We start from the raw sequence: 14,011 nt of genomic DNA, 5'->3' as shown, positions 1-14,011 counted from the left end.
TAAGAAGGTTATGATTGACAACACACAGTTAAAGTAGTCTTAACAATGAGCGGCAGTAACTGGACTGTTTTATGGTACGTCTCTTCACCACATCAATCATCACACTAATTCTCATACTCTTTTCTGATTGGTTATATTTATATGTATTCTTTTACACCTCTGTATTACACAATTCAGCCTCCCATGTGTTCCCTTTCAGTAATTTTTATGTGGAGTATTATGTAAAAGTAGAAGTACAGGGTAGTGAGAAGTACTGTATTAACAACAATGATAGTTTGACCATAATACAGTAATTACAGAACATAAAATTACTTTATTCATACTTACCGACTCACATATATACAGTACATCAACTCTCCAGGATTACAATGCTTTTATCACTGACATACAAAAGCCCTTCTCTCCTATACCACCACGACACACCTCACAGTTATCACAAAACAAAACAATAACATAAAATATCTCAAGTGATTCAGTATTAACATAAATATTACATAACTTCATGATTTATGCCATATACATCGAAATATATTTACAAAAAAAACTTTCCAGATTAAAATTGTATCTAAATTTGGAAGGTAGAACATTGACCTTTACTTGGTTTAGAAATCAATTGCCATACACTAAACTGGTCCAACTGTTGTCCTTTTCTCTTTCACACCAACATAAAGTTTTGTCTACAGAACCTAATACAGTATATGTGGGGAAAAGTGTATGACAACATGTTTGACCAGTTTAGTCATTAATCACAAATAAAAAATGTCAATATAAGCTCTCGGAATTACATCACCAATGAGATTTACCTAAAAAGACTTCCATGTTTATAAACTTCATATTACGGTCTTGGTCGTCCACTGTCTTGACCTTGGCTGCTGCTGCTACTTCGACCTTTACAGTGGGTTCTATAATGACCATAATTGAATCTCCTCCAACTAAGCCACAAAAATGTTTCACTGGAATATCACTAATAGGTTCTTAAGATATCTCAATCAACTACATAGATATATAACGCACACACGCACGCGCACACACACACACAAACTAACTGCAAGAACCTTCCCTGCCACTAACAGGTCGTCTCGGAAAAATGTACTGTATACAAGCAATCACGCGAACTCCATAAAAATCTGTAAGGTATACATTTTTTTCTGAGACACCCTGTAGAGCATAATACCATGAAAAATAACTGAAGGGACTTGGACTCAGTAATACAGAGACAACATTCTTCTAGTTCAGGTTACAGACTGATAAGTGTTATGACTGCAGGCACAATCACACATACACTGTATACACTTACAAGTTTTATATATATCATTATCATCATTTACCTACCATGAGGCAGTTTGTGGAAGTTTCAGTAAGAGGCTTCATGTTTATCCACCCAAGAATCATTACAGGATCTTTAACTAAATTTCAGATGGGAAAGATAAAAAAAAAAAAAAATTAATGTCATCTTCAATATAAAGTTTCAGAAATGATGACATACTGAAATAAGACGTCTAAATGTATGATAATTTTTAAATTTTTTTGGGGGGGGGGAGGAAGGGGGGATTTAATTAAGACAATGGAGTGATTATTCTTAAGGACCCCACAGATAAGATATACATTAGGGATACTGCATGTAACACTCACACATTGAACGAGTATAAATAATATAACGTTATGAGAAGGACACATCTGGATTTTTTTGGTTTTTGTTTACTAGACGGTGAAGGGGGAGGGATGTTGACGTCTCTTACACTAGGTGGGGGAGGGACGTTGATGTCTCTTACACTAGGTAGGGGAGGGACGTTGACGTCTCTTACACTAGGTGGGGGAGGGACGTTGACGCCTCTTACACTAGGTGGGGGAGGGACGTTGACGCCTCTTACACTATCAATAACACACGAATGTACAGAATTTATAAATACAGGGTAACTGCAATGGACCTTTTGTTCACGTCGTTAATTAATACAGTTGGATCTATCCTGTAATACCAGAATACACCGAGACCTTATCATGTATTTGTATTTTATTTCTGACGCCCAGGGTACAGTAGTATTTTGGAACCCTAGATTACAGAAAGTGAACACAACTCATAACAACAAATATTTACTCACGGTTAAAAATAAGACGTGAGGGATACACAACTATTACATGTAGTACTGTGAGCCATAACTAACTCAAACAATGGTCAGTGGTCTGTCTGGGCGATGATGACCACTTCAATGGCAGGATCAACATGACAGAAAGGAGGGGCGTCGGGGGATAATATTGGAGATCTCTCGGTCGGAACCTTCTCGGTGCCCTCTGCCGGACACTCGACCGCTTGTGAAGAAAGTTCCTTGTTCCTGTACAAGATGAGTATTCCCCTTCTGACCCTCCTTCCCTTCTTCTTCTTCTTCTTTGACGGCTCTGTGTCCTGGTGCCTTGACCTCCACACTTGACCCATGGAAGGATACCGACCCTAGTCAAATTTCTCTCTCAGGCGGTTCTTCAAAATTATCGGGACTAGAGATAATATTGCCGCTGCGGCCAGGAGGACCTGTGAGGTAACAATCAGAAACCTCCGATGAAAACACACACAAGATACAGTACAGGGAAGCTTATGCCTATCCCAAGAGTGTCCTGGTCCTGGTGAGAGTATCCAATCTGTCATCTATTTCCTCCACGTGATGGCTGCCTAAAGTCACTGTACCTTAAAGTCCAATAATAGCTGCCATTCCTAGGAGCTAATATAATCTTTTCTCATACAACTAATTAAGAAAAAAAAACCTAAGTGATAATCATAGTGAAAATTCAGGTTTAATCTACATTACAATAGTACAAAAGGATTTATATCTACACTAATATACACACAGATCTAACTAAACTACTCAACTACTTTACTGTAATACTCATGGAAGATTCCTCAGCTGTAAACACAACACTGACCTTGACCTCTGACATAGCGACCCCAAGACTGTATTCAGAGAGAACTGCATCTGTCTAGGGGTAACTAAGGTACCTGTGTGCAATATATCAAGGTCACTGACACATGGAAACTCAAGTTCCTGTTTAAATACCATAAGCTGTGTGGGATCCAACAACAATATCTTCCTGGTTAGGTTAGGTTAGGTTATATAAGGGGTAACATTGGCAGGTTTACTCACCACAGACATTAAAGAGAAGGCATCGCTGGAGCTGGTGAGCTGGTACAGGGTCGTCCCAGCTTGTACTGCTAATATACTAGGAGGGGCCACACCTGTAAAATAAAAAGTAATTAAAAAACACCTTGCATATTTTATTTATCTTTAAAAACCAGAAGAATAATCTAATTTAGTATGGACCATTTGGTAATCAAGTACAGGTATAATTGATCTATAAATAATAAGATCTGAAATAATATGTACATTTAATGGCTCTCAGAAAAAAAATAATAATAACAGAGTTTAAGACACAAACTGACCGAAAAATGTACCTAACCAGAATGGCCAGAGAGGTACATTGATGATTGGGCTGCTGATGTTGATGAACCAGTTTGGAAGGAATGGTGTGATCCGCAGGAAGATGATGTAGAACAACAGGTTATCACGCTGCTTGTCCACCTGCCCATAACAAATGTATTCCTCATTATTTTTCTCATTTAGTCTTACAGGAATATACGGTGTCTCAAATTATAGTACACATTGGCTTATAGATTTTTGTGGTGGTCATGTGAATGTTTGTATTACGGCAGCAATATTTTCCTCGTTTGTTGATGTGTGAATGTGAGGTCAAGTGAATGTTTGTATTGTGAGAACATTTCCCTCACTTGTTGATGTGTGGCATACATGAACAAGTCAAGGCAATGTTGCTGTCATAATGCAAACATTCATATGACCGTCACAAAAACATTAAGGCATTTGTTCCCAAGACACCCTGTACATTATCTTGCCGAAAACCTCAGACACAGTTATCTTTACAAGGTCTGTTAATGGCAGATCTTAGTGCTACTGAATCTGTGAGAAGAAGGGTGTTATCCACTGTAACACCACATAACATGGTAGGATTTCTCCAGGTACTCGGGTAGTTTCCTCCTGTACTAATAATGGACAATAAACTTTATAACATTGTAACAAGAACAGATCGACTGCTCAAGCATCTAGTAAGCTGATAAGTGGTAATGTGGTAAATAAAATAAATACATAAAACTTGCTCTGTCAGATCTTGACTTATAGTGTACATAAAATTTCTCAAGAGCGATAAAAAGAAAAGACCCTTCCATTATTTTCAGGGGAATGCAATCAAACACAACCTAATCCAATATGACTGAGTAATAAAAATCCTAAAAAGACTTGTTATACCCTGTCACTATAAGAGTTACCCCTGTACTGCCGCTGCTCTACGAACTTAACAACAAACAACACAACTCACCTTCTCTTGCCACGATTTTGTGCGTTCTGGCAGGTACTTGAGTACGATGGGTCTGCCTGCTAAGTACGAGAGCAGGTAGCAAAAGGAGGCACCAGTTGCTGAGCAGAAGCAGATCAGCAGCAGCGCCAACTCCCAGCGGAAGAGGAAACCTGTCAAGACGAAGAACTGAATCATACAATATAATAATTATCTTTAGGGTAAGACACAATGACTGACTCGTTCTCCCTCACTACCATTCATCCCTTTTCAGTTGCTTAATCAATTTGTCTTGTCATACTATCCCCTTCCACAACATAACTTGGATCACCTGTAGATTAGACACCCCAGCTTATTTCACCTGATGATTAAACACCCTAAAGCTACCTGGGGGAGGGAAGGGGGTCAGGTAAGGTTATACAGTAATATCTCTGTTAGCCAAAATCCTTCTTAACCAGGATTTAAATTTGCTCAGAATTTTTCTCTCCATTCCAGATTTGGGAACAATTTTCAAAGATTGAAAATCAGGCACATTTTCCGGAACATTAAAAAAATTCTCTCCAAATTCCTCTGTTCTGGGGCTGAGAGTAAATTTACAGGGAGTTCCAACGGACTGCATCATGCTCCAGTGCATCCCCACAAGCCAGATGCTTGGGTGACCTAGCTGCTTGGATCGTTTAGTTCATATTCTGCTGCCATTGTAGAAGGTTGTTCCCTCGCTAGCAGCTGTTTTTGTGTACAAATTGTGTCGTGCAAAATACCGTGTTAAGAATGTAAACAGTGACTACAGTTACATATATTATACTGTACTTTCAGTAAGTGGGAAATACTGGAGGACCTTAGCTTTTGTCTTTATTCAAGACAACTTCAGGTAATGAGACCAACTAATCATCCACCCAACAATGGGTGACCTGATATTGCATCAGAAGATCAGTAATATAAGACCACTAATCCCCCACCCCACTTCCACCTGACATTGTGACAGGTCCGTTACATGAGATCCACTAATCCCCAATAGCTCCTTGCAAGTGGAAAATATCAGTCTTCGCTGTAACACAGGGCTTCATTCACGAGGCGTCTCACACGCCCGTATCATATAGATTTTAAGTGTTTTAAATATATTTATTTAAGCAAACTTTTAGATAAACTATTCAGGATTATTCTAGTAAAGAAATGGAGTTTCTAACTTAATTAGAACTGGTTTTACAGACTCCGATAGTTTAGACTCTCGGAAAACTTTCCCCAGCACCCAGAATCTTTCTGGGGATGTGGGCTAGTGTCTGTCTGTGCAAGATGCATAGTTTAGACATGTATTAAGTTAGCGTTAGGTTAGGATATGTTAGGTTGTATTAGGGTAGATCACACTAGATTATGTTAGTATTAGGATGTTCAATCATCATTTGAAAGAAGCTGGGATGCCTAATTTTCAGGTGATCCCATTAGCTTAGTTATCATCAATAACAGAACAAAAATCTCACATAGTCAAGTTATTATGATTTTTCTTTTTTTTACATTTAAAAACTATATTTATCAACTGTTTATCTAACTATCTACCAAACTTCAATTCTGTACCATACTACTTATGTTTCTATTTATCTAAATCTATCCATCTATCACTGTATCTATACAGTGAACCCTCACTTTACGCGGTCAATTGAACCCATGGCGGCCCGCGTAAAGTGAACAACATAACATATGGGATTAATTGAAATAGAGACCGGTGGCCGACCCCCAAACTCCACTTTTTCAGACACAATACCTACATTGTAGTAAAAATAACTTCTAAATTTTATGATGGTATACACACACAATTAATAATTAAGAGAAATATCAATAATATTAGGTTTTTTAACACTTACATTTGTAGAAAAGATGGCTGGGCACACGGGGATGGGGGGTTGGTTCCGAGGCAGAGAGCAGATTATTGGCCCTCACCTGTATCACTTGTATTAATTGTATCACTATCCACCACAGAGGCTTGCAGGGCCTCTTTGTCAAACCCCTCAAAGTCCATATAAGTCAATATCCTCACTATCATAATTATCACTATCACTGACTTGGGCCGGCTGTGGTGGGTGGCGGGTGAGGAACTAGGTAATGTTTTGATGACTGGGCGACATTGTGCGCACCTTGCTCGCGCCGCTCTCCGCGTAAAAGTGTACACACCGCGGAAAGTGAGCATTCCGTGTTCGGCAGGGTACCGCGTAAAGCGAGGGTTGACTGTATAATATTTATCCAACTTACCAGCTAGGATGGAGAGGAAGATTGACCCAGGCACGGCAAATGTTTGAAGACTTGGGGTGTGTTAAGGAGATATGCTTAAACTCTTTCTTTATAATGACCAAAATATATATATACAGTATATACAATAATAATAAAGGAATAATTTGGCCTTAAAAAAAGCAAAAACAAAACTAACTTATGGAATAAAACATGGAAAAAAACTGCCGTAAAAACAATCAAACTCCAGGGAAAAACACAAATGGAATGGTAATAAGGAAATAATATCGCCTGAAAAAACTACCAAACACTCAGAAAAAATAAACTAATGTTAATAAAGAAAAATATTTCCCTAAAAAAAAATAAATTCTCGCAAAAACAAAAAATAATTAGTAAATAAACAAAAATAATAAAGAAAAATAATAATATCACCCTAAAAACCTCATCAAATTCTCAGACACAAACAAGACCTCAATAGCCAATAAGATAAATCCATTCAACGTCAACTTGAGGTAAACATAGAGAAGGTAAACTAAACGGTCCCATAACATCTGAAGGACAAATAACAGGTGTGTAACTACTTAAATAAATATATATCATCTTTACGGAGGCCAGATGGATAAAGTTTGGTCCATAGCTAAGTCAGTCGTGCTATATTGTACAGAATTATATTGTTAAGTAGTGCTATACTATATATAAACACATAGCTAAGTCGTGCTATACCACACATACATACATCAACCTTGCTATGCCACACAAGAGGTTAATCAATAAAAGGATACAAAATATAAGTGACAAAAACACCGGCCAGGACCTCAGCAAAGTATCTGTCCTTATAGTGGGACAGAACACGACCCAGGTTCTTGGCGTCCTCAATGTCCATCGGCAGCTTCATGTACTGGTATTCATCACTGAGGAGAGAGAGAGTGAGAGAGTGAGTTAGAGAGAGAGAGAGAGAATTATTATTATAGCGTGAAAGTGGATTAGATTTATTGTCGCTTACTGAAAAAAGTGAGAGGGTTTCATTTTATGTTATTACAGGTATTTTGAAGTTTAGGTTCTTCAGTTTATTTCACCTGATGATTAACTATCCTACTGTGGTAAATTTTGCAAATAAATATGAAGCCCAAGAAAGGGTCATTGGGTTTATGGACTAAGTGTGGATAGATCTGTTAAAACAGTGTTATATAAATGATAGTTGTGCGACAGAAGAATTTTACGAGAAATTAGGAGAAATAACCGATAGTTAGGATCACATCAATTTAAGTTATTTAGTAATTCATCCAAAGCTCAACGGCTATACTGTAAAACCAATAAAATTTACGTTAACTTTAACTCGTTACTTTTTCAAAAATGCAACGGAAGTAGTGACAGCGTTACATTATCTACTGAGTAATAGTAATGCTGTTACTTTTGGAAATTAAAACACACAACACTGGTATGTATGTTATGTATGTATGTATTTATGCATCAGCAAAAGCTTAGCCAAGATATACACTCCTTAAAACACAACACAACACTCACTCTTCCAGCTCGGGGAAATTCTTGTACACAAAGGTTAGGGCGCTCAACGACACGAGGAAGATGGTCAACAGACACAGCAGGGCCTTCCTCGTGTCCATGCCTTCTGTCTTCTCCCCCTCTGCATGGCCTCCTTCAGTCTGTGTCATCTCTGGGGAAACAACACAGGAGTTATAAGACTGTTTGTGATCATGTGAAGATTAGTCACCCCGAGCACATCGCCTCTGAATAAAGAAAACATGAATTTACGAGATTGTCTGGATCATGTGAAGATTAGTCACCCTAAGCTTATTTGACCTTATGATTAAACACCCTTATGCTAGCTATGGAGGATTAGGTTAGGTTAAGTAAAATATTGGTTAGGTTAGGTTGTTTTGGATATCTAAATACTGTATAGTGATGACCGAAACTAAAATTTGACCAATTATTCCACTAACACTGGCATACGATTTAGCCTCATTTCCCGGTGTTTGAGGAATATTAGACAAAACTAGAAAAGAAAAAAATATGAAAAATCCAATTCTTCCCCCTGATTTGGGGTCTTCTTGAGGTGAAAAATAAGTGTTCACATAGACAAATTTTCCACAAGGTAGCTGGTAAGCCCGGACAACTCTCCTAGACCATTACCGTTTGTCTACGTCTTATATAACAGTAACCTAATGTCTTCCTTGTTCTCCTGGCAAAGGGAATTATACAACACACATTATCCATTAAAATTCCATAAAAACCTTTGGGTCTTGTGGCGGTACCATTATTTTATAGAGTCACTGACCGACAAGATAAACATAAAAATTATCAGATATTGTGGATAAAACAAAACAATTAGTAGAAAAAAAAATATTGTTTTTTACCCCGCTGACGTGTACCAAAGCCGACCCTTAACTACATAACACCTTAATTACTGTATCTCTTTTCATATAACTAAACCCAATAACTACAATACCACCATAAAACCTTAAATTATTCCTTAACATAAAAATAAATTCTATAATTACCTTCAGGATAATATATACAGCTAAATAATTCTCATGGCGGCTCAGCTGATGTGTCCACTGTAAACACCACGGTGATGTTCCCCGTCAGGCTGGTACTCTCAATAACAAACCCCTATATTATCATTCAACTGAACCGATAACCATAGAATATAACTTAGATATTAATTAATAAGTTATATTCTATAAGATTTAGTTAGTATTTGAAGTTGAGTTATATAGTGGGAGGGTGTTAGAGGGGGTGACCAGCCTGACGGTGAACTAAGGATCAACAACACTGATGACGACATAGTGGTGATGTTCTTGTTGTTGTTGTTTGTTTAAATGTTGCGGTAATAGGGGTAAAAATAAAAATATTAATAACAACACCAACAATTAGAAAAATAAATAACATTAGCATTATTATTACTCAAAATAAATGTACTGTATGTGTGTGTGGATGTGTGTATGTGCTTGATTATTCTGGACCAGAGCATCAAGTCTCTGTCCAGTCGGCATGGTGTTCAACTTTACCATCGTCTGTTCTTTTCTTTTTTCTTTTATCCTCTTCACCAAATGATCGGCTCGTTAGCCGCTTGAGCGATCGGTCACGTCTCTGTTACGCATTGTTGGCAAGAACTGGGAATGCACCGGCTCCTGAATGTACCTGAACCTGCTCCAGTGTTGGTCAAGTCTGGTCTTGAAAGAGCTCACACTCGGTGCCGTCACAACACTCTCTGGTAGATTGTTCCAAGAGTTTACAACTCTCACTCCGAAAAAGTTTGCTCTCACAGTTTTCTGGACCTGCGGCTTCTTCTTCTTGAGCTGTGACCCCTTGTGGGACGGGCGTCCGCCAGCTCCAAGTAAGGACACTCGACTGAGTAGTGCCCCCTGAGATGCTTATGTACCTTAATTAGGTCCCCCCTTGCCCGTCTGTAGTATAAGCTAGGCAAGTTCAGGCGCTCCAATCTCTCAGGGTAGCTGAGGTGCCGCAGTGAAGGCACCAGTCTGGTGGCCCTCCTTTGAACATTTTCAACCAACTGACAGTCCCTAGCATATCTCGGGGACCAGACGGGGTGACAGTACTCCAGATGGGGAAGCACTTCACTCTTGAAGATCGTTACGAGGGATGGACCGTCTAGATATCTGAACGACCTTCTTATAAGACCCAATAATTTATTTCGGTGCTTATGTGCATATATGTGTGTTTAGGTATATCTGTTTACTTGTGTACGTAATGTGTTTGTGTGTGTGTCCCCTGCCCTACCCCCGAGATAAGCAAGTGTCTGTCAGTTGATTGAAAATGTCCAAAAGAGGGCCCCCAAGACTGGTGCCTGCACTACGGCCCCTCAGGTACCTGCAGTTGCCCTGCTTATACTATAGGGCACAGCTTAAGGTTGAAGAAGCCACAAATTAAAAAAAAACTGTAGGGTAAACATATTTCCAGTGAGTTTTAGTGAGCTCTTGGAACAACAACCTGCCAGAGAGTGTTGACTTGACCAACACTGGTGACTGGCGAGCCGCGTCGGTTCAGTTGTCGTGGATTCCTCCCCTACAAACGCCGTTTGTCGCTGAGTAGCCGACCCTCTTCGAATTACCCAGCCTGCGCCTCGTGGTCAAGGTCGGCAACCAGCGCCGCCTAACATAGCGGAGGTCAACTATCAAGCCACGCCTACCCCCGCTATGTAAGACCTCACGTGGCCGTGACCTCTCTCTTTCTACCTACAGCCACCAGCAAGCAACACCTCTGCTCCTGCCTGGTGGCCCTCGCTCCCGCCGGCGACCATGGCGCCCAACAAGCTGCCTGTCCTCCTCTGAGCACCCTCACCAACCAGGTCTCTCCTACACCACGCTTGGACTCACGCTGCCACCCCCCAGCACCAAGCTGCATTGTACATCCAATACAATATGTATACAGAGAGCACATTGTGAGTTTCCTTTCTCCAACCCATCCTGAGTGTGAACCAATATCTCATAACCCCCACACAGTTATCAGATAGGCTACACTCTGAAACCAGCCAGTACAAAATCATGATATAAATTAAAATAAATAAAAGTCACTAGCGGGGTTAAAGTGACTTAAACATGCATATTGATTGGCTGTCATTCGGATATTTAAAAAAAATCTGATTGGCTGTGGTGCACTGTACTGCAGAGACTACGGACTCACTCTTATCTTTATCTGTTTACCATATGTGGCAGGAGGAGATAAGTGGACCTTGTATGGCCACTTAAGTGTGTCCAGTTTGTAGTCAGATTAAACTATGTCCTCTGTAATCAGTTGTGTTCCATTTTGCAACCAGCTTGACATGTTTCCAGTTTTGTAAGCTTGAAATGTGTCTAGTTTTGTAATCAGCTTGAAATATGCCCAGTTTTGTAAGCTTGAAATATGTCTAGTTTTGTAATCAGCTTGAAATATGTCCAGTTTTGTAACCAGATTCAACTGTGCCCAATTTTCGACTCACCTAGCAGTGTGTCCAATTCTAGTACTGAAGTGTTAGTGTTCTGGAAGACCTCAGGAGCAGTGAACGTTGGTGGGACTTGATGTGCCAACACTGCAACCGTTTTACTTGCTGTTTCGTCTATAGTTTCATTTTCCAATTGATATGTTATTTCAATTCTTGTTTCACGTCCTGTTTCACCTTTATATATTGTTTCACTCGATTCACGAACTGTTTCCTTAGTTTCACGTCCTGTTTCAATTGTTTTAAGTAATGGTTTAATTAGTAAGTCAAGTTCTGTTTCATTATCATATCCCGTTTCGCGTATTTCGTTTCCTGTTTCACTTAAGTCTGTTTCACTTAAGGCACCTGCTGTTTCACTTAAGTCACTTACTGTTTCACTTAAGTCACTTACTGTTTCACTTAAGGCACCTGCTGTTTCACTTAAGTCACTTACTGTTTCACTTAAGTCACTTACTGTTTCACTTAAGTCACTTACTGTTTCACTTAAGGCACCTGCTGTTTCACTTAAGTCTGTTCTACTTAAGCCACTTACTGTTTCACTTAAGTCACTTACTGTTTCACTTAAGGCACCTGCTGTTTCACTTAAGTCTGTTCCACTTAAGCCACTTACTGTTTCACTTACGATAGATACACTAGGCACTTCTGCGCTAGTTTCACCACCACCAGTTTCAGTTTCACCCAGTTTATTTCCACTAATTAAGCGTCCACTAATTACACTCTCATCAGATATAATTTCACGAGTCATAGTTCCAGTACAATTTCACCACTGATAATTAAAACACCATTAAAACACCATTATTATACCAGCGTCTATAACTAATTTTCTGTAGTTATAGGAATTAAGAGTTACGGTAAAGCTAATTAGGTGCACTAATTATAGGCACAGGTGATTATATTTACACTCCCTATTGTTTACGAGTTATAGGATTGGCAATTATAGGCTTACAAGTTAAAGTTACCAATTATTGCTATAAGGTCTATAATTCACTGGTTAAAGGCACACACAGTAACCCAGGATATAGTTGGTAAGATAATTATGGCGTCAACAACCGCAATTATTGGAGTGATTTGGCACTGTAATGGTTCACCTGACGTCATTAAGACTCATATGACGTCATTAAGACTCACCTGACGCTATTAAGACTCACTTGACACCACTAAAACTCCTCTGAAGTCACTAAGACTCATCTGACATCACTAAAACTCCTCTGAAGTCACTAACTCATCAGACGTCACTAAAGAATCACATAATGCCAATAAGACTCACAAGACGCAACTAAGACTCACCTAACGCCACTAAAGACTCACTCAACGCCACTAAAGACTTACCCAACACCACTAAGACTCACCCAACGCCACTGAGACTCACCCAACACCACACAGACTCACCCAGGTATTCATCCAGTTGGAGCACCACACTGTAAGAGTCTCCTCGGGACCTCATGAGTGCAAGTGAAGCCTCTTAAGGCAACACCCTCATCTGGCAACACTGAAGGCGATGTAGTTAATCCTCCCCTTGAAGTTGGCAACACTGGGTCTTCATACAGTACAGCTACACCCAGATCTGTTGGTAGATACACTTGTTAGTTGAGTGTATTTGTTAGTTGAGTGTATTTGTTAGTTGAGTGTATTTGTTAGTTGAGTGTACAGTATTTGTTATGTGTTTATTTGTTATGCTTGTTTTATTATGTGTACTTGTTATAAATATTCGTTAGTTTAATGTTCATTGGACAAAATCACTAGTTTAATGTTCACTGGACAAAATCACTTTTTAAAGTTTACTGAACAACAATACTCAAAAATAATATAAATTTGTATATCTGTATTAAAAAGTATAGAATTAAAAAGTATTTATCAATGAGATGAATTTTTGCGTTGATTTACTTTTTTTAATTTCGTCCACTTGTGTCAGCTATTTTGGCTTATGACGTCACTGTAAACAAACTTAGACACGATAATATTTACACTAGATCAGCTGTTTTTGGTTTATGACGTCACTGTAAACAAACTCGATCACTGCGTGTTTACGTCGATCAGCTGTTTTGGTTTATGACGTCATCAAATATCAGACTGGATGTTATCTTGAGTCAGCTGTTTTATGACGTCACAATACACAAACTGAGCCACAGAGGGCGTGGGGGAAATACACACAATAGACAAGGCGTGTAAAAACACCAGGCGTGGACACAGGAGGCGTGGGAGTGTATACAAGCGTCGTTTAAACCCAACTACATCGTGTGAGATAAGATACTGGGAGGAGTTTGGACCTGAAGATAGAAGTAACTTGTCTATTGGTGTGTGTGTGTGTGTGTGTGTGTGTGTGTGCGTGTGTGTGTGTGTGTGTGTGCGTGTGTTATCCTTGGTAAAATCGCCACACTGTCCAATACTGTTGTTTACCTATACAATCTAGGTACAGGGGCGGATCCAGGAATATCAAAAGGGGGGTGCAAGATGTTGTGGGTGGGGCCTATGGCGAGCACAACG

The 14,011-nt window shown here is 39.3% G+C and overlaps 1 protein-coding gene across 3 annotated transcripts; it reads right to left on the bottom strand.

Annotated features, from left to right (window-relative positions):
- Positions 1 to 293: 293 nt before the first annotated feature.
- Positions 294 to 13,741, bottom strand: LOC121869605 (transmembrane protein 41B-like). 3 transcript variants are annotated; one of them, XM_042371067.1, is made up of 9 exons: positions 13,493 to 13,741; positions 12,917 to 13,091; positions 8,095 to 8,242; positions 7,353 to 7,481; positions 6,595 to 6,644; positions 4,375 to 4,523; positions 3,428 to 3,566; positions 3,132 to 3,223; positions 294 to 2,524 (listed from the first exon to the last, which is right to left on the bottom strand). In XM_042371067.1, the coding sequence occupies exons 2-9, from the start codon at positions 12,969 to 12,971 to the stop codon at positions 2,447 to 2,449; spliced, it is 840 nt and encodes a 279-aa protein (XP_042227001.1). In that variant the 5' UTR covers positions 12,972 to 13,091; positions 13,493 to 13,741; the 3' UTR covers positions 294 to 2,446. The 3 variants fall into 3 exon arrangements, with proteins under 3 accessions (XP_042227001.1, XP_042227000.1, XP_042227002.1); XM_042371066.1 differs by lacking the exons at positions 12,917 to 13,091; positions 13,493 to 13,741 and adding an exon at positions 11,528 to 12,287; XM_042371068.1 differs by lacking the exons at positions 12,917 to 13,091; positions 13,493 to 13,741 and adding an exon at positions 9,087 to 9,363.
- Positions 13,742 to 14,011: the final 270 nt, after the last annotated feature.

The sequence above is a fragment of the Homarus americanus genome, unplaced genomic scaffold (genome assembly GCF_018991925.1).
Source record: "Homarus americanus isolate GMGI-L3 unplaced genomic scaffold, GMGI_Hamer_2.0 scaffold23578, whole genome shotgun sequence".
NCBI lineage: Eukaryota > Metazoa > Arthropoda > Malacostraca > Decapoda > Nephropidae > Homarus > Homarus americanus.
The sequence above is the reverse complement of the archived record's forward strand: the minus strand, read 5'-3'. Positions and strand labels throughout refer to the sequence as shown.

Coding starts and splice junctions, on each gene's coding strand:
- LOC121869605 (XM_042371066.1), bottom strand. CDS start 12,272: ATGACTCGTGAAATTATATCTGATGAGAGTGTAATTAGTGGACGCTTA. Junction 8,243..11,527: donor AGAATTGGACACACTGCTAG/GTGAGTCGAAAA, acceptor TTGTTTCCCCAG/AGATGACACAGACTGAAGGA. Junction 3,224..3,427: donor CTGGTTAGGTACATTTTTCG/GTCAGTTTGTGT, acceptor TTTATTTTACAG/GTGTGGCCCCTCCTAGTATA.